The following is a 21,500-nucleotide window of genomic DNA, read 5'->3' as shown; positions in this document are numbered from 1 at the left end:
GTATATTTATTTATTTATTTAAGGCTTTTATATACCGACTTTCTTGATACAGATCAAATCAACTCGGTTTACATCGAACTAAGCAGAACTATAACCAACAATTCAACAAGAGACATTTAGAAGGAGCATAAAAGTTACATTATAACAAGGTTGCCTTAACTGGGAGAAGGAAAAAGAGGGGGAGAACGAAAGATAAATTATTAAATACAATAAATTACTATATACAATGGAGTATGGGATGGAGGCAGAGTCCAAACCTCATGATAAGATGTGAGCAAGAATAGCGTTTGATTATTTACATAAGTGATATGAGGATTCTAAGTCAGACTGTAGAGCTGGTATATGTCTCCTATGCTTAAATTTTAAAAAACAAGAGATAGTCAAGAAAAATCAAAATAAGAGTTCAAATGAAGTAACATTAATAGCTTGTTGTATAATGATTATTATTTTGATTGTTTGTTCTGTTGTTCAATCACCCTGAGATTGGGGCGGGGAGCAGGGAGGCAGCAAGGGCACGCACGCACGCGCACACACACACACACACACACACTCTTTTGTTCACATACATGTATACACAATCTCTCGCTCTCAGACATATGCTCACTCACTTGTTCTCCCGTCCAGAAAGAACAAGCTACAGCAGCTTCCTCCTTCGGCAATCGCATCTTCTTCTCCTGGCCCACACAGGCCTATATTCTTCCTGGTGGGAAGAACAATGATGAGTAATCGCTGTGGTCCTGCCACACCACCCAAGGTACCCTCCTACTGCTTTCACCAGCTGTGGGTACCGAACTGACAGTACTGAAAACCTACATCATCCATTTAACCCACAGAACAGGTGCAGCATGAACATCAGCAGTGTCAGTTTCCTTTCCACACATGCTCTCTCTCTCTCTACTCCACCACCGAACAGATACAGCACAGGCAGCAGTAGAGCAAGCTTCCCTCACACATACCCCACCACAGAACAAGTACAGCACAATCAAACAGTAATTGCAAGCTTCATTTACACGCTGCTTTGCTAACGTGCCTCAATGTTAATGCAGAAGGACCAACTTTAATAGTGAGAGGATAATACACTCTCCAGGCCTGGGCAAGCTTTGGCATAGCTAAGAAGCAACAGCAGCCAGGAAGCCATTTAGTGCCAATCTGTGATGTAAGCACTTATCCTCTGGATACTGGCCCAAGACTACCACTGCCAGCTTTCACACAGGCCACCACACAGCTTTCAGATGATAATAACTATCAGTCACTATCAACCGGAGCCACATTTGAACCAGTGACATAAAAGGCTCTGTAACCAAATACCACGAGCCATCCAGCACTTCCAGCTGCAGTTCAACTGGATACTTCTACTATTACAATTCTCCTTATGCTAACAGCCAAATGGGAAGTGTTATCTAGATTCATTCAAACAGAGATATGAACGGATAACCCTCCAATATATTCAAGAAGACATATAGCTACCTAAGTCATCTGCATAGGCGGGTTATAAATAAATATACCATAATGATCACTTTATTGATGATAAACATCAGATAATTTAATTAAGCAAGTAGTGTGAATACGATCATTCACTGGAGTGAAAAAAAAAAAAAAAAAAAGGAACTATTCCATACTATGCAGGTTAACATAATAAATGACAAGTGAAAATATAGTTTAAGAAAATGTGCTAGGTAGCAATACATGACATTGTGTTGCACCATGTTCTTTTGACAAAAAATACATTTACATTTCTAAACAAGGTCTCTGTGCAGACATTACTGTAGCATTTGTATGAACTTACAAAACATAGCTGTTTTCATACAAGATCAAATAAAACAAATTTTAAGCAGAAAATGTTATTCCCTACCTCCCTCTTGTGGTCAGTTAGAACCACCAACAAATGAAATTAACCAGGTATCTGAATGTGACGTGAAAACAAATTAAGGCCTGGATTTATCAAAATGCGACAAGTATCACATGTGATAGCAAAAAGGGCGTGGTTTATGCTAATAGACAGTTTATCGCAATTTGCGCTAATTACTTTAAATCTCAGCAACACCCACCCACAATAACATTCCACATCTCACAGCCCCATCTACATACACCAACCAATCAGCACCAGCTACTCAAAAAAACGTCGAAACAAAGCTTACAAATCTCAAGAATACTACTTATATAGAAGTAGAAACAATACTAAAGAAAATTAAACCAGCTCTGCACCCCGCAGACATAATGCCTACTAAAATTCTACTCTCAATACGTACTATAATAGCAAAACCCATCGCAAAGATACTCAACAGATCTATTGCATCTGGCATAGTCCCTTCTCAGCTCAAACATGCAATCATAACACCTACCCTTAAAAAAATCAAACCTGGATACATCTGACCCAGCGAACTATCATCCAGTTTCGAACCTCCCCTTCCTATCCAAAATAATGGAAAGAATAAAACAACTCACCGATTACCTAGACGAACATCAATTACTTTTCCCGTCCCAATATGGATTCAGAAAGTTCCACAGCATGGAAACGCTTCTATCATCACTATCAGAGTCGCTCCTAAAGGCCCTAGACTCCGGCCACTCACACATCCTCGCCCTCCTAGATGTATCAGCCACATTTGACACTGTAAATCACAACACCCTCATCTCCCGCCTCACTGAAATAGGAATTACTGGCACGGCGCTACTCTGGTTCCAATCATACCTGAGCAACAGGACCTACAGTGTTAAAAGTGGACGATGCGAATCCAAGCCAAGAAGTCTCGCACAAGGAGTCCCCCAAGGATCCTCACTTTCCTCAACTCTGTTTAATATTTATCTCACACCACTCTGCCGGCTACTTTCAAAACTGGGTCTTCAACACTTCATTTACGCAGATGATGTACAGATCCTCATACCTATTACCAGTTCTCTCTCAAATGTCCTGAACACATGGAACACAGCCCTTACAGAAATTAAAAAACTACTTACAGACAACTACTTGGCTATTAACACCAACAAAACCGAGCTGCTCATCATCACACCTCCAAAAAACGCGACATTGTGCACAACTGTCCTAGCACAAGCCAGCCCTCCTATAGCGGCAACGTCAAAGGACTATTTAAAGATGGATTCCAGACGTCGGTACTGAGCATCTTTGAGCGCTGCTCCTCTCTCCACTGGGATAGTAGTGCGCTTCGAGACTGCGTAGACCATGGCATCCACTTTTGGGCATGTCAGAAGGTCTTTGGCCGCCGGGGCCAGGGGGTACATGGCTGCCATAGCTCGTCCCCCTTTGAATGTGGACTCTGGAGCACTCCACTCCAGATCAATTAGCTGCTGGACGGCTTGTGAGAGAGGGAAATGGCGAGAGGTCTGGCAGAGTCCCTCTAGTAGGGGATTCGTCTTAGGCTCCCCTGAAGCACTTGCGCTCGGGATAACGAGTTCCTTCAGGCTGTGGGTGATCAGGTATGGGAGCTCGTCCTTGGTGAAGAAGCGTTTCATGGTTCGGTGAGGCTCTGTCCCCCGGGGGGAGGGGGGGCGGCGGGGGAGTTCCCCTTCTTCTAGGGGCTCTGCTTCCTCTTCAGAGTTGTCCGTGTCCCCATAGGTGGGGCTTCTAGGCGGTGGAAACATTTGTCTATGCCTATCGTGGCCTGAGAGATAAAGATCTTCTGGTGGAGACTGTGGCTGTTTAGCCGGAGGCTCCTTCTGCATGTGGACGAAGGTGTGTAGCCCTTTAAAGAATTCCACCCATGAGATAGACGCTGGGTCCAAACTAAGGGGCGTTGAGTCCCTAGAGGTCCCCGTCTGAGGGAGTGTCCCACTGGAATTTGCTAGGTCCAGGGCACTCACTGAGGAGCTAGTACTCTGTCCTGGGTGGGACTGGCCCTGGTCTGGATCTCCCAGGACCTCCTGCACTGGGCGGCACAGGGCGTTGGCCTCTTTGCTTTGTGCGGCTCTGAGATGTCATGCTGGGCAGAGGCCTTGAGCTCCGTTCCCAGTGGTGCCATGGCTATAGACGCGTGAACCCTTCTTTTTATGCGTTCCGGCGCATCTAAGATGTGCGTGCGGGTTGTGCGCGTAGATGTGCGACTAAGTCGCAAATATGCGCTCAGCTCGATAGGCGCGCGAGGCGCGTATAACTTATGTGCGCGGCCCTTGTGCGTGTACTTTATGCACACATGTACCTTGTGCGTGTAACTTCATGCGCATATGTAATTTGTGCGCCCGGATCAAGACTGCGGAAAGAGCGGCGAATAGGGCCAATATGGCACGGTGACCACGTGGGCAATATGGCGACCATCTCGGAGGGTCTCCACATGGGAGGACCCTTGAAACTAACCGGGGCCTGGCCCTGCTAGGGCGGATCAACCCGGCGGCACAGGTCCCAGCTGGCGACCTGTGCGACTCCCGAACCTTGGAGACCGGAGTCTATGCTGAAGATTTCTACCTTACATTGTCTTCTGTGCTTCCCGGTTTCGTCCCGGGCGGTTTCCGGCTGCGGGGGGAGAGGACAAATACCTTCACCGCCGCTCTCGAGGGTGCACCCGCTGCCTCTCAGCCGCGCCAGAGGTCGGGGGCTAGGTCCTCGCCCCGATTCGGCCGCCAGACCAAGGCTCACCTCAGAGGGACCAAGGAATTCACCTCAGGAATTCTCAACTGGGGGAGGGTATCACCGCAGGAGAGCGGGACTCGTCTTCAGAGAAGTTTTCTTCTGAATTTGGGTTTTCTCCATTGAATTTTGTACTTACGCTGTGAGAGCGTGCAGATAGTCCCTAACTGCTATGGAGACAGAAAATACTGAAGAGCTGCACTTCTTGCAGGGGTATATGTACTAGGGGGCTGACGTCAGATTGAAATCTGATCCGTCTCCAACTGCTATCAGGAGTACACTATACCCATTGGTCCTGAGTCCATCTGCTACACGCTAGGAAATCAACATTAAGTCTGTGTGATAGCACTTCGCAGACTGGCAAACCCAGCCCACTCCTGCCCCTAACTCCTCCTCTTTTTTGGATTTGCATCGCACCATACGATATGGTGCTATCGCATGAGTTAACAGGGCTTTTCACATGCGATAAGCCCTTAACGCATGTGAAACGCCTTAGCGCATTTTGATAAATGACCCCCTAAGTTGGTTCTGATTTATTGTCATTTCCAAATAAAATTACAAAGCGTTTTCAAACAGTGCACCAAGTTGAGGACTTAAAATTATCTTATTGCATACCCAGACTTGGCATTCTTCCCCTTTAAAACTGGGTTGCTTCTTTTAAATAATTCACTAATACTGTATTGTGAATCACTTTACTAAACATGTCGAGATTCTCCATAATCATGGCACAGTAAAATCAGATATGAAGTGCAGGATGCATCTTTCCTGGTCAGATGTTCTGTCTAATGAGGTCATCCAATTTGGAGCCAGGGATGGAAAAATATTTAGAATATTCAAACACCAACCACAAACAGATAGGAGCCAAGGAATTTTTAAGATTTTTTATTTATTTTCCTTCCTTTTTCCTTACATTTGCTCCCCCCATCCTCTCCGGGAACACTTCTCCCCATAGGGACTCTTCCCTCATACCCATCCTGCCTCCAAACATTCTTTCCTCCCTCCTTATTCTTCCAAAATCTCTACCTCATTTTCTTCCTCCTCCCCTGCTTCCAAACATTCTTTTCCTTCCTTCTCCCCTCGTTCAAAGCATTCTCATCCTTTGGCAGCCGCTGAATCTCTGCAGCCCAGGTCCTGGACAATGAGCACTAACTCTACACAGCACAGGCCCTTAAACAGCAGCAGCTGCTGCAGCTTTCCAAGACCCAGTCTCCAGCATCGTCTTCATAGCCCCACTCCTCGGGTTACATCACAGGATGTCCTACTAGCCCGTGGCAATGCTGGAGGCCCGCGTGCCTCAGTCGCACACACGGAGGAGCAGGACTAAGGAGCACACTCCTTTGTGCGCTCCTTCATGCGCAATTTGCGATGCTTCTATTGTATAATTTGAGTTACACTGTTTGCGCAATTTGATCTAGGCTGTCTGTCTTTGAGAGTTATGATGGCAGTCTATTGATTGCTTTTATCTCTGCACGTTTTTTTGTTGGGATTGGTGATCTGCTTTTTTGTGCAACTTATGATTATCTCTGAGTCAGACAGTTTAACTGTCTCCATGGATAGTTCAATCCCTGAAATTTCTAAGAGAGGCAGATATGTCCAGATGGGTAACTACAAACATATCCCAAGTAAGGGTTTTAATGCAGTAATAATATCAATAACCCTTGTGAGGTACCCATAGCCAAGCAAGCTTTATGTGCTATCAACTTTCCATGCTTGTGGTGCATGCTCAAGCAGTTCGGAAAAAAATAACTGCTTATTGATTTGTTGAAAGACAAAGCTCCTAATGTACCTCTGTGTGACTAAATCCTGGCTATTGCCTTCTGATACGGTTTTGTTTAATCAGGTTTGTATTAGTGATTATGTTGCTTTCTCTAAACCATGCGAAAAGAAGGGAGCAAGGCTTCTCATTATTGCTAAATCTTCAGCTAGAGGATACTACTCCATTGGAAATCTAGTTTCTACTTTCTGTCTCTGCCTAGTGCACTCTCCTCCTGGTTGCATGTTTTTGTTTATTTAAAACATTTTAGTCTGCCAATCCACAAATCCTAGCGGATCACAATGCACACATCTAATAAAATAAATGGTATACACACAATCGATAGAACTAAGAGAGCACAAACATGCATATAATAATCTCTCTATTTTTGTTGATTCCCTCTCTCAAGCAAGTTCATCTCTCGGTATCCCATGAACAAATCTTCAGTACTGCTGGGCCTATACTCTGGAATAGTCTCCCAGGTGAGATTGGAGCAGAAAATGACCTTTTCTGGTTCAGAAAGTAAAAACTTTTTCTCACTAACTTTTCCTGACATAACTTAGGTTCCCTTGTTAATTAATATTTATCTCTCTTCTCAAAAATCTGTTTTATTGTTTTTCACTATTTGTTTTGTAATCAATTGCAGTTTCATGATGTATTATTGCTGTCATTAAATATTTTTATGTATGTTACTTGTAATCCACTGAGATTTGTGGATCAACGGAATATAAATAGTTTAAATAAATAAATATTTGATGCCAGGACCTGAATTATAGGCACATGGATGACCTGGCACCTGGGATTGTTTTTCAATCCTATTAAGTCACACAGCTCCAATTTCCATCAAATGGCAAAATTATTTTTTTGAGGAAATTCTATTTTCTTTAGATAATAATCACTAAAGTTATTCTCTCAAACAAGTTGTAGGTGGGATCTTTTTGTTACACTAAATAAATCTGTGACTCGTTTTCAAGAGCTTCAATCCCTTCATCGAGTCAAAGCAAAATAAGTTTGATAATGTTAAAGTTAGTTCAATAAAAATATATCACCTACAATGTGTTTGACATTTATTTCTATGTATCCTAGTGGACTTACATGGCAACCAAAACATTTTATTTAAACCATTTCCAACAATTACAATTAACTTTACAGAAATGTCTGCTATTATAGAATTTACTTATGCAATTCAATCATGGGCCAATAAATGAGATTACATAAGACACAAAATAAAGCACGAACAACATTTGACAAACTGACTTTTTTTTTTTTTTTTTTTAAAGAGCAGCAGCTCCCCCTCCTGGTGAATCTTGGAAGTTAGAATTTTAAAAAAGCGATAAGAACATAAAAATAGAAACATAGAAAATGAAGTTGGAAAAGGACCTAACGGTCCATCCATTCTGCCCAGCAAACTTATGGTAACATCTGCTGCATCATACAAGTCACCCCCTTTCTTAATTTCCCAAACCATCAAAGTCAGGGCCCTTGTTGGTTGCTGTTTGAGTCCAAGTCCCTGTTAACTTTTGCCATTGAAGCAGAGAGCAATGTTGGAGTTGCATCCAAAGTATCAGGCATGTTGGTTAAGGGTAGTAACTGCCAAACCAGCAAGTTACCCCAACGCTTATTTGTTTTTGCAGACTGTAAAATCCAATGTCCTTGTTGGTTGCTATCTGCATCTACTTCCCCTTTTCCTCATTTCCCCTTGCTATTAAAGCAGAGAGCAATAATGGATTTGCATCAACAGTATGAAGGCTTATTGGTTAAGGCTAGTAACCATCACACCAGCAAGTTACTCCCATGCACTCTTTTTTTTTCATTTCCATCCTCTAGCCTTTAGGGATCCACAGTGTTTAGCCCATGCCCCTTTGAAACCTTTCACCATTTTTGTCTTCACCACCTCCTCCAGAAGGGCATTTCAGGCATCCACCACTCTCTCAGTGAAGAAATATTTCCTGACATTGGGTCTGAGTAGTCCTCCCTGAAATGACCCCTAGTTCTATTGATTTTGTTCCAATGGAAAAAGTTGGTCGATTGTGCATTATTAAAATTTTTCAGGTGTCTGAAGGTCTATATCATATCTCCCCTGCACGGTATACATATTTCTGTCCTTCAACCCCTCCTCATAAGTCATTTGATGGAGACCACCCATCATTTTTGTTGCTCTTCTCTGAACCACCTCCATCCTGTCTTTGTCCCTTTTGAGATATGGTCTCCAGAACTGTATTTCAAAAGGACAGAACTGTCAATGCTGGACCAGACCACAGCTATAGCCAGACAATTTGTCTCCTATGTCCACATGAAAAATAACATCTTCACCCTGTACATGACATCACATATTAGGAGACTATTAGTTTTCTTAAATTTAAAGCATAACAACATTATACGTAGGCACAATGTGACCTTGGTCCCTAAAATGTAACCCCTACATCTATATGGATGTGACCCTTAACATCTTCCCAGCTATTAGTAATCTCTACCTTGTTAAGCAGCAGGTGTTAAGAAAGGAGGGTGTACCTTTAACTATGATGTCCATAGACAGACCCTGAACAAATACAGAATAAGTGATCACAACTTAGAAATACGCAAAGGAAAACTGTACTGGGAAGCCCAAGAAGTCAGAATCTGCATGTAGTGCAACACTATAGAATATATATATATATATATATATATATATATATAAATGATCTGGAAAGGAATACGACAAGTGAGGTTATCAAATTTGCAAATGATACAAAATTATTCAGAGTAGTTAAATCACAAGCAGACTGCGATACATTACAGGAGGACCTTGCAAGACTGGAAGATTGGGCATCCAAATGGCAGATGAAATTTAATGTGGACAAGTGCAAGGTGTTGCATAGAGGGAAAAATAACCCTTGCTGTAGTTACACGACGTTAGGTTCCATATTATGAGCTACCACCCAGCAAAAAGATCTAGGCATCATAGTGGATAATACTTTAAAATTGTCGGCTCAGTGTGCTGCAGCAGTCAAAAAAGCAAATAGAATGTTAAGAATTATTAGGAAGGGAATGGCTAATAGAACGGAAAATGTCATAATGCCTCTGTATTGCTCCATGGTGAGACCGCACCTTGAATACTGTGTACAATTCTGGTCGCCGCATCTCAAAAAAGATATAGTTGCGATGGAGAAGGTCAACCAAAATGATAAAGGGAATGGAACAGCTCCCCTATGAGGAAAGGCTGAAGAGGTTAGGGCTGTTTAGCTTGGAGAAGAGACGGCTGAGGGGGGATATGATAGAGGTCTTTAAGATCATGAGAGGTCTTGAACGAGTAGATGTGACTCGGTTATTTACACTTTCGAATTCCATGAAGTTAATAAGTAGCACATTTAAGACTAATCGGAGAAAATTCTTTTTCACTCACACAGTAAAGCTCTGGAATTTGTTGCTAGAGGATGTGGTTAGTGCAGTTAGTGTAGCTGGGTTAAAAAAAAGGTTTGGATAAGTTCTTGGAGAAGTCCATTAATGGCTATTATTCAATTTTACTTAGGGAATAGCCACTGCTATTAATTGTATCAATAGCATGGGATCTTCTTAGTGTTTGGGTAATTGCCAGGTTCTTGTGGCCTGGTTTTGGCCTCTGTTGGAAACAGGATGTTAGGCTTGATGGACCCTTGGTCTGACCCAGCATGGCAGTTTCTTATGTTCCCTTGCAGTTGGGTCTCTGTGGTGTGGTGTATCACTGGTTCTCCTCTTATTTACAGGGGAGAGTGCAATAGATTTGCTTTAATAATGAGCAATCTTCCTGGTGTCCATTAGAGTTTGGAGTTCCACAGGGGGCAATCTTATCAACGATCTTGTTTAATATATATATGCATCCCCTGTGCCCTTTTGCACATTCAGTTCAGAATTTTCACTGATGATATTCAGTTATTTTTATCTATAAAAGGAGATGTATCTCTTACTTTAGCTCATGTTACTGATAGCTTATCTAAGGACGGTTCTTGGGTGTGCAAGAATAATTTGTGTTTCAATCTTTTAAAAACTGAGTTTCTTTGGGTTTTTCAGTCTCAAAATATAGATTCCAGTATGGGTCCACAATTTTTAATGGAACATAGTAAACAAATTTTATTTAAAGGATCTGTTCTGAATCTGGGTAAGACCCATCAGGCTCTTCAATGGAGTGGAAATTAAAGATGTACTTCTTTCCCCCCCCCCCCCCCATTTCAACCCAGAAAAAATTGGGCTGAAGGGGCACGCCAGTGGTGAGGCACCACTGCACTCCACAATTTGTAGGCCCCAGTAGAAAGATGGCAGGAACTTTGGGTGCTCAAGGTGGTGCCTGTGGTGTCTCTCCCGGGCAGCTATTGCTCCAGCCTTCCTTGCTGCACGCTGCACTTTGTAGGCTCCCAGTAGTCAGATGGCAGGAACTTCAGGTGACCAAGGTGGTGCCTCTCCCAGCAGGACCAGAAACAGGCAGCTACTGCTCCATTTCATAATATGTTTTAATTTACTTTATTGAATTTACTACCATTACACATTTTGCTGTTTACTTTGTTTCATATATTTCATATACTACGGTAATCTATCTAGACTGGATTTTTACATGAAGTATAATATAAATTATTAAATAGTTTAAGTTACCAGCTGAGTATGGATAAAGTAGAGCTTGAGCAAGTTATCTCTGGATTTGTTCACGTCCCAATGATTAAGCAGCTTCCTGGTGTCTTCTCACACACTAAGAATACTGCTACAGAGCAAAAGAAGAGTGACATCTTTGTATCGATTCTGGTTTTATAAATCAGGCATATTAGCAAGCTTGTAAGGTATATCGCTGAACAGCATTAAAGACTGTAAAATGGAATACCAACCATCCTCCACAGAAATTAAATTTCTTCTAAATGCTGTATTTGAAATGAAAGGTCAGTCATCAAAAAAAGGATTTCAGAGTGTTAACATCTTCACAAAGTAACTCCTGGTTGTTACAGAATACATTTCATTTTCAATTTCACAGGTCAAATGTGAACAGCCTACAAATGCTAATATTTATCTTCATCATAATCACTCCATCGGTAAAGCAATTTACCACTGCTCTGTTCAATTCAAGACCTCTGCACGTTTGCTTCAATTTGATGCACACACACAAAAAAAAATGGATGATTTACTCCAGGAGGTGGCTCTTTTTGGTACAATGCAAGTATTATGAATGTAAATTTGAGAGCATGAGATCATGTCTAACATACCCTGATGAAGGAGGCTCATGCCTGTCATGGTATGTGTTAAAACTAATCCACTTGAAGATATTACCGCTTGAGAGAACAGTGCCTTTCATCTCTAGCTTGCGGATTCTAATCTAACCTAAGTCAGTTATGGTGTCTGTGAAATATGTTGGTGGTCTCAGTTCATTTTCCAGTGGGCAGCTATCCACATTAAGCCTCATGCTATCACAGTCACTAACTGGCATCATAGTACAATCCTCCACTAATCCACAGCAATCTCAGGACTTCTGGAAATAAAAAAATTATCAGGTATGCAGGCCAGGAGATTTTTTTTTTTATCCTTAGTTTTAATTACTTAGTGTTATTTGATATGTCCGCTGGTCAAGATGGTGAGACTGATAGTGAAATGCTAAGAGAAATTAGGGAAGCTAACCAAATTGGTAGTGCGGAAATAGGAGATTTCAATTACCACACACAATCTGTCTATCTAATATACAACGAAACAAAGGTACACTTATAAACAATCACGTTATATCAGCCAATTTTTACAGTTTTCAGTGAAAAATCTATGTTAATTACATATATTGGACCCTCATATTTCCCGCGGTTTGCAAGTATTTCAGACTTGTAATTTTTACCGCTTGCAGGTTTTTATTTAATCATCGATCCATAACCATATACTGAGAAATTTTTTAAAGTTTTTTGTTAATTTTCAATAAAAAAACGGTACTTCCCTTAAGGGAGCGCTGTCGCGCTTCAAAGTCCAGGATCTGAAGTTTTGCCTGGTGAGACGCTATTGCGCTTTCAATGTCCAAAATCCGGAGAGAAGTCCAATGTGACCACGTTTTGCGGGCTGCTGCTTCAGGGACTATGCAAAGTATGCTCCGGTTGCTGGTATGTCTTCTACACAACTTTATGAAAGTTTTTTCGGGAGTCCGGTTATAATTTCTCGGTCCTTGTAAAAATTGGCTGATACAACGTGATTGTTTACAAGTGAGACTTCAATTACCCCAATATTGACTGGGTAAATGTATCATCGGGACATGCTAGAGATATAAAGTTCCTGCATGGAATAAATGACATTTTTATGGAGCAATTGGTCCAGGAACCGACAAGAGGGAGCAATTTTAGATCTAATTCTCAGTGGAGGACAGGATTTGGTGAGAGAGGTAACGGTGGTGGGGCCGCTTGGCAATAGTGATCATAATATGATCAAATTTGATTTAATGACTGGAAGGGGGACAGTAAGCAAATCCATGGCTCTCGTGCTAAACTTTCAAAAGAGAAACTTTGATAAAATGAGAAAAATTGTAAGAAAAAAAAACTGAAAGGAGCAGCTACAAAGGCAAAAAGTGTGCAAGAGGCGTGGTCATTGTTAAAAAATACCATCCTAGAAGCACAGTCCAGATGTATTCCACACATTAAGATGGAAAGAAGGCAAAACGATTACCGGCATGGTTAAAAGGGAAGGTGAAAGAAGCTATTTTAGCCAAAAGACCTTCATTCAAAAATTGGAAGGAGGATCCAAATGAAGAAAATAGGATAATGCATAAATGTTGGCAAGTTAAATGTAAGACATTGATAAGACAGGCTAAGAGAGAATTTGAAAAGAAGTTGGCCATAGAGGCAGAAACTCACAGTAAAAACTTTTTTAAATATATCCGAAGCAGAAAGCCTGTGAGGGAGTCAGTTGGACCGTTAGATGATAGAAGGGTTAAAGGGGCACTTAGAGAAGATAAGGCCATCGCGGAAATATTAAATGATTTCTTTGCTTCGGTGTTTACTGAAGAGGATGTTGGGGAGATACCCATATCGGAGAAGGTTTTCATGGGTAATGAATGATTCAGATGGACTAAACCAAATCACGGTGAACCTAGAAGATGTGGTAGGCCTGACTGAAACTGAAGAGTAGTAAATCACCTAGACCGGATGGTATACACCCCAGGTTCTGAAGGAACTAAAAAATGAAATTTCAGACCTATCAGTAAAAATTTGTAACCTATCATTAAAATCATCCATTGTACCTGAAGACTGGAGGGTGGCTAATGTAACCCCCTACATTTAAAAAGGGCTCCAGGGGCGATCCGGGAAACTACAGACCAGTTAGCCTGACTTCAGTGCCAGAAAAAAAATAGTGGAAAGTGTTCTAAGCATCAAAATCACAGAACATATAGAAAGACATGGTTTAATGGAACAAAGTCAGCATGGCTTTACCCAGGGCAAGAGTTGCCTCAAAAATCTGCTTCACTTTTATGAAGGAGTTAATAAACATGTGGATAAAGGTGAACCGGTAGATGTAGTATACTTGGATTTTCAGAAGGTGTTTGATAAAGTTCCTCACGAGAGGCTTCTAGGAAAAGTAAAAAGTCATGGTATAGGTGGTGATGTCCTTTCGTGGATTACAAACTGGCTAAAAGACAGGAAACAGAGAGTAGGATTAAATGGACAATTTTCTCAGTGGAAGGGAGTGGGCAGTGGAGTGCCTCAGGGATCTGTATTGGGACCCTTACTTTTCAATATATTTATAAATGATCTGGAAAGAAATACGACGAGTGAGGTAATCAGATTTGCAGATGATACAAAATTGTTCAGAGTAGTTAAATCACAAGCAGATTGTGATAAATTGCAGGAAGACCTTATGAGACTGGAAAATTGGGCAACGAAATGGCAGATAAAATTTAATGTGGATAAGTGCAAGGTGATGCATATAGGGAAAAATAACCCATGCTATAGTTACACAGTGTTAGGTTCCATATTAGGTGCTACCACCCAAGAAAGAGATCTAGGCGTCAAGGTGGATAACACATTGAAATTGTCTGTTCAGTGTGCTGTGGCAGTCAAAAAAGCAAACAGAATGTTGGGAATTATTAGGAAGGGAATGGTGAATAAAACGGAAAATGTCATAATGCCTCTGTATCGCTCCATGGTGAGACCCCACCTTGAATACTGTGTACAATTCTGGTCGCCACATCTCAAAAAAGATATAATTGCGATGGAGAAGGTACAGAGAAGGGCGACCAAAATGATAAGGGGAATGGAACAGCTCCCCTATGAGGAAAGACTAAAGAGGTCAGGACTTTTCAGCTTGGAGAAGAGACGGATGGGGGGGGGGGGGGGGGGGATATGATAGAGGTGTTTAAAATCATGAGAGGTCTAGAACGGGTAGATGTGAATGGGTTATTCTTTCGGATAATAGAAAGACTAGGGGGTACGCCATGAAGTTACCATGTGGCACATTTAAAACTAATCGGAGAAAGTTCTTCTTCACTCAACGCACCCAATTAAACTTTGGAATTTGTTGCCAGAGGACATGGTTATTTCAGTTAGTATAGCTGTGTTTAAAAAAGGATTGGATAAGTTCTTGGAGGAGAGGTCCATTACCTGCTATTAATTAAGTTGACTTAGAAAATAGCCACTGCTATTACTAGCAACGGTAACATGAAATACTTAGTTTTTGGGTACTTGCCAGGTTCTTATGGCCTAGATTGGCCACTATTGGAAACAGGATGCTGGGCTTGATGTTAAAGCAGTAACACAGAGTTCAAATATAGGCATTTCTGAATCCAGAATGATTTGTAGGTGTTGTCCAACAAGTCTAAGTCATGTCTCAAGTAACTATCATTCAGTGTGAATTAATGTATATCACAACACACCACATAATAGAAACAAAAAAAAGGTGTAAGTTAATTCTGATCCCTAATGAGTTTGAGTTTTCATTGGCTGGGATCCAATCTAAGTTATTATATGTGGGTCCTATCTGACCTACACCTTCCTCTCCTTCCTTCTCAACATCAATCACTAAGATTCTTTTTCTGCTAATGAAAAGCGAAATAAATTAACTGGACACAGAAATGTCAGAAACATGAAAAAAAAAGTTAATATGTAAATATATGTAAAGCTGCCACAGGATTTGCTAACTCTTGCTGCAGAAACTTTAAGTCTGGCACTGGCTATAGCTACAGAGAAAAGGGGCAAAGAGAAGATAGGTGGACAGCGGGAGGCTCAGAGAAAACATGAGAGGAGGAGAGATGCCAGGAATACCCTATCAATACAAAAGGAACATCATAACATCGCTGTTTTTTTTGGATCGTGATACCTCATAATAAGTAAGGCCTCTCGATTTTTTTCGGAGAGTGCTCTTAAAGAAACATGTCACATTTCAAGCGTTTCCCATTAAATGGTTTTACGCTAAAGAGACTTGTTTTTATCGTTATAATCACAGGTATCAACAATCTGAACTCTTAAGAATATTTTTTCTGGAACTTTTTTTTATATATTGATAGAATTAGATGTGAACAAAGTACTTATCATTTTATGCGCTTGGCTTGCTGTGATGACTGCTTTTCTGAAACACCGGTAAGAACCCGACACGTCCGTGTTTCGTTTACTTCTTCAGGGGTTTTAACTTTTACCACGGTGTATTGTTGAAAGCTTGTCCCATCATTTGAACGCCATTTTGCGTGATCACAGCTTAACAAAGCTGTGATCACGCTTAACAAAGCTGTGATCACGCAAAATGGCGTTCAAATGATGGGACAAGCTTTCAACAATACACCGTGGTAAAAGTTAAAACCCCTGAAGAAGTAAACGAAACACGGACGTGTCGGGTTCTTACCGGTGTTTCAGAAAAGCAGTCATCACAGCAAGCCAAGCGCATAAAATGATAAGTACTTTGTTCACATCTAATTCTATCAATATATAAAAAAAAGTTCCAGAAAAAATATTCTTAAGAGTTCAGATTGTTGATACCTGTGATTATAACGATAAAAACAAGTCTCTTTAGCGTAAAACCATTTAATGGGAAACGCTTGAAATGTGACATGTTTCTTTAAGAGCACTCTCCGAAAAAAATCGAGAGGCCTTACTTATTATGAGGTATCACGATCCAAAAAAAACAGCGATGTTATGATGTTCCTTTTGTATTGACTAGTAATATTACATCATATTTTACACAGTTACTAGTGATTTCTTGTTAAGGAATACCCTATCAGCAGCTACCAAAACCATGACAGAATTTAAGCACCTTAAAGGGGAGAGAGAGTGGATAAAGAAATTGGGGGTGGGGGGGCCTGGGGTTTGGATATGCTTAATCACCCAGAAAGGAGAGATGACAAAGCCAACGTGCACAGAACGTCAAGCTCTCAAGACAAAAAGACAAGACCATGCAATAGGCCTAATGCTTTTTCTAATTTTTTAATTTCTGTATTTATAAATTACAAATAAATTATTTGTTTTAGAAAAAGGTTAGTCAGCCCCTCATTATTATCAAAATAAAAATCAACAAATTATATGCCTGACTAAACCCATACAGTAAGTCCAACATCCTTAGGAGATCCAAGCCACAAATCTAAGAATTTTCACTTTTAGGAAATAAACTACAAGATAGAATACTCAGATTGCAGAAACTAGCTTATCTTTGAGTATCGATGGCCTTTGAAACAATCAAATATTTGCATAGAAACCCCAGAAAAACAATCTTTCTAGACGTAATACTCTTGGCCCCGGTAAAAAGAACGGTTTCTTTTTCATTTGCGTGATTTTAAATACATCTGGAAACATACAACTGTGACAGTTCAGGAAGAGAAGGTCCAATTAGGTCTTACCTGCTAATTGGCTTTCCTCGAATCCTGACACACCAGTAACCTGTGGGATTCTCCCTCCCACCAGCAGATGGAGGCAGAGCGCAAAAGCTTCCTCTCTGTCACTATCATAAAGGCTGGCCCAGCAGAGGGGAAGTCAGTAGTCTTCTGCCAAAGCGTGACTTGTTGCTCGTCTTCTTATATCCATTTTTTTAAAGGAGATTTATCAGCTCGCTACCTGGCCTGCTCCTTTGTCTGTCTCGTCTTCCCCAGGATGGCATTTTCCCTGGTATTATAGGACACTGGTTCCCTACTTTCTGCAGTAAGGGATCCAGATCACATCACAAAACAAAACAAAAAAAAGGTAAGTGGAGAACAGCCTGCTGCATTCAACTGTGCTCCCTTGTTCATTATGTTTTAACTTACTTCTCAAACTCTGTTCCTTTATTTATATGCCTGTTTATTCTTTTCTTACGGGCGGGATCTAGACTGGTCTGTCAGGATTTGAGGAAAGCCAATTACCAGGTAAGACCTAAATGAACCTTCCTCTTTGTCCTGCCAGACCAGTAACCTGTGGGATTTACCTAAGCTGTACTTGCCCCAAGAGAAATCCCTAGTGCTGCTTCCAAGACCCCAATACCAAAACTCATTTTCTCCCTTTCTTGAAGGTGTAATCTATAGTGTTTTGTAAAAGTGTGGACAGACGACCAAGTGGCTGCCCTGCAAATGTCCCTAGGTGTAACTGCTCTGTATTTTGCCCAAGACGCTGCTTGTGCTCTCATGGAATGTGCCTTTAGCTCCTCCGGCACTGGTTTGTTCTTCATTATGTAGGCCAGTGGTTCTCAACAGGTGTGTTGGGATACACTAGTGTATTGGAAGGTGTGTCACAGACTTAGCAGAAGGCTGCTCTTTCCTCATCAGTCTGGAAAGGAGTTGGCTGATTTCTCCTTTATTGGGTATGAGAGGAAGCTGCTCTTGCTTCCTTCTCCTCTTCCTGACCCAGTGGGAGGTTATTCCCTTCGCTTTCACCCAGATCAGAACGAGAAATCACCAACTCCTGTTCATATGGGCCCAACCAGACCAACTTCATCTTCCTCTGCCTGCTTGCTGATGCTCTCTTCACCCCATGGGGCCTGGACATGAAAGCAGGAGCATGAGGGAGAGAGGTGAATGCTCTATAGATCCACTGCTGCTGCCTCATCTTCTTCCTTTCTTCAATGCTTCTTGCTCTCATCTGCTGCTGGTAAAGCAGGAGGGAGACTCTGGATTGGACTGAAGTCTTAAGCTGGCTGGGAACCAGGAAGGGTGGGAAATGTGCTGGGCAGGAAGGCCTTGGGAGATAGGGAGTCAGGAGTCTGCTGCGTAGGGAGAGGTGGAGGAAAAAGGGACTAGGGGCTGCTGGGCAGGGAGGAGAGATGGAAGTGTGGGTCCTGGTGGGTTGGGGAGAAAGGAGGTCAGGGGATGCTAAGCAGGAAGGGGTGGTAAAAAAAAAAAGTTGGTCAGAACAAGTATGCTGGGTAGGGAAAGGGAGAGGGAAGAGCAGGGAGAGTTGAGCAGGGGAAAGAGGCGGCACAGGGAAATGTTGGACAGGGATATGAGCATGTAAGGGGACGATTAAGTAGCTGGGAGATGTGGTGATGGGGGCATGGAGGAAAGTGATGGGGTGCAAGAGCCATAACATGTCAGTTTTGAGAATTTGACCTACGGAGGCTGCTGTTCTGCGGGGTCTCCATCCCAGCCTAGGCTCCTAAGGAAAGCGACATTACGGAAGGCTGTTGCCCTAGGGCCCTTCTTACACTGCTGGACCAGCAACATCTGTGCTCGGTACCATCTGCTGGAGGCAGAGACTACTGACTTCCCCTCTGCTGGGCCAGCATTTATGGTAGTGACATCAGAGAGGAAGCTTTCACACTCTGCCCCCATCTGCTGGTGGGAGATAGAATCCCACAGGTTACTGGTCTGGCAGGATTAAGAGGAACATCCTCAACCTTAATGGGGTTTTTTTTAAACAGCCAGTCCCTGTTGGGATCCAATGCACATATAATGAGCATAGTGGAAACTTCTGCTGAGTTGGACTCCATTCTCTTCAAGAACTGTGTGAGATCCGAGCTATCAAAGACAATCTGGGAGGCTTGCCCCAGGACCATCGTTCCTTCTAAGCTGCGCATATGGCAAAACATAATGTACACAAGAAATTCCATTATCTGCATTATACTTGCTCAGGCACACCTGACTCATAGCACAGAAATTTGAACTCAGCTTATAAAAGGCTTCAAAAAAGAAAAATTGGGGGCATGAAGCCTTTCAAAAATTAGAAGGAACGTTACCCAGGACCCTAGTTTTTGGTTTTTTGTTGTAGTTTTTTTTTTTTTTTTTTTTTTTTTTAAAGGTAGCAGGTAAAAAGCCCTAGAGCAAGGAGGGATTGACTCAATAGGTATTTTCTAAACTAAAGTGGCTTTTTTTTTTTTTTTAACATTTCCATAGCTGAAAACAACATGCACTCAGGAAAACTTAAAAGGCGTAAATTAAACCTTCTCAAAACATTTTCAAAATTCTCCAATTTATAGTAGATTATCATAGAAACCTTGACAAAGGCCTCCTCTCTATTTTTAAGTACTTTTACTTCTTCTTCCATCACTACAAGGTGCTGGAAGGCATGGGATTACTACCCTTAACCAACAAGCCTTGATGCTTTTTACACAACTACAACATCACTCTCCGCTTCAACAGTGGGAGAAAGAGGAATTTGATTCAAACGACAACCAATATGAGCCCTGACTTTTATGGTCTAGGGTACTAATATGTAGAAATAAAGGGGAAAAAAAGTACAGAACTGCTTCTACGGGCAAGTCCATAAGCAAAACATATCAAGCAGCACTGTCTGAATTTTCAAGAAGACTCATCACCCATTAAAAACGTTGCTAGCAAAAATGTTTTATGGATTATCATAAGGCTCGGGAATAACTGCACAGAACCGCAGTTACTATACTATCCTTAAGAGAAACATGGGGATAACCCGAATGGCAGATACTACTACCATAAGAAGCCTGCTAGGCAGACTAGATGGATCTTTCTGGTCCTTTTCTGTTACTGTTTAACACTAAGAATTTCAGTTTCTTGAACACCACATTTTTGCAAGGATGTTTTCTCATTTCTTTAAAATTCCCTGAATTTGACCAGATACATACAACTCTATCGCCAGAATTATGGGGCTGCCTGCTGCTTAGAAAAGATATAAGAAATACCATACTAGGTTTACGTGAGACCAAAGGTCCATCATGACTAGCATCCTATCGTTGACCATGACCAAGTCAGAAGTACCCAACAGGATCTCAAACAAAAGATAATGTTTTCCTTATCTGGGAGTGGAGTATTGGCAAGATCAACACAATTTAACTTTGAGACTTAGTTTATGGGAACGTGTACATGCTTTGGTACATCCTCAGATATAATCAGGGGTAGCAGCCTGACTTGGCTACATTTCCTAGCTAAGGAGAAAGAGGAAAAGGCCCAATCTCTTGCGAGGTGTCTAGCTGTTCTTAGACAAAGCAGCCCAGCCAACAACGGCCAAATGGTCCTTATCTAGGAACATCTAACATGTTGAAAGCGAGAAGAAACCGCAGTTGATTTAACGGACATGCCCACCTGCGGCTGCAGAGGAGTCGCTCGCATGCAGAAAAGCAGGCCTACTATAGAGATCGTTCACATGTTAAATTCAGACTAAAAACAGTTCTATGTAGGCTCCGATAACAAACACCGAGTTCTTAAAACAGAAAATGGAATGCAAGGGTAAGATTAGACAACCACTACTTCAAACATAAGCAGCGACAGGAGACATCCTAAAGTTTGTATTTCGGATTCATGCAGGAAATGAGTAGGTAATTAACAAATAAACTTGAACATATATGCCCTGCATAGCATAGCAAAGCAAAGATAGATACCCCCCCGTGACTCACGGCAAACCCAGGACCTCACCACCTGAGGGCCATTAAAACAGCACCACCCCCAAATTCTTCATACACTGACCCCCTCCAGCTCAAACGGGGCTCCCTCAGGACCGCACTCGGATGTCTGGATGCTCCGAGGAACCCAAGCCCAGCCAAGGAACGCGGTGGATGGAGGAACCTCCCCGGCAGAGCGAAGCACTCACCATACTGGACGGCAGGAGGCCTAATTCCCTCCGGCACCTCAGCTTTCCGTTACTAGCCTGCACCGCCACAAACACCACTCGGCCACCCCGCCGCCCCGTCTCCTAGCAACGACCTGCCGCGGCCCCGCCCCTCGCTAAGCCCCGGCCCGGAAGGGGCGGGCGCGGTTATCCAGGTAACCGATGAGCATGCAGATTGACAGGCGAGGTTTCGAATACGGTCGAGACGTAAAACGCAAATCCCGGATGTCATGATGTTATAGAA

General features: G+C 42.1%; 1 protein-coding gene across 5 annotated transcripts in view; it reads right to left on the bottom strand.

Annotated features, from left to right (window-relative positions):
* NME7 (NME/NM23 family member 7) overlaps positions 1–21,500 on the bottom strand; it is a 310,951-nt gene extending 289,451 nt beyond the window's left edge. Inside the window, exons 1-2 of one of the 5 annotated variants that reach the window (XM_029577812.1) lie at positions 21,239–21,497; positions 10,935–11,040 (exon numbers count right to left, since the gene is read on the bottom strand). Coding sequence is in view for 1 of the 5 variants with exons in the window: in XM_029577810.1 (XP_029433670.1) it covers positions 21,239–21,241 (3 nt within the window). In the remaining 4 variants the exon portion in view is untranslated. Of the gene's footprint in view, positions 1–10,934; positions 11,041–21,238 lie in introns of all 5 variants that reach the window. The other 4 variants (XM_029577813.1, XR_003852753.1, XM_029577811.1 and 1 more) reach the window with 4 other exon arrangements.

The sequence above is a fragment of the Rhinatrema bivittatum genome, chromosome 15, assembly GCF_901001135.1.
Source record: "Rhinatrema bivittatum chromosome 15, aRhiBiv1.1, whole genome shotgun sequence".
NCBI classification, from domain to species: Eukaryota; Metazoa; Chordata; class Amphibia; order Gymnophiona; family Rhinatrematidae; genus Rhinatrema; species Rhinatrema bivittatum.
Note: the sequence above shows the minus strand (reverse complement) of the source record. Positions and strands in the feature narration are given on the sequence as shown.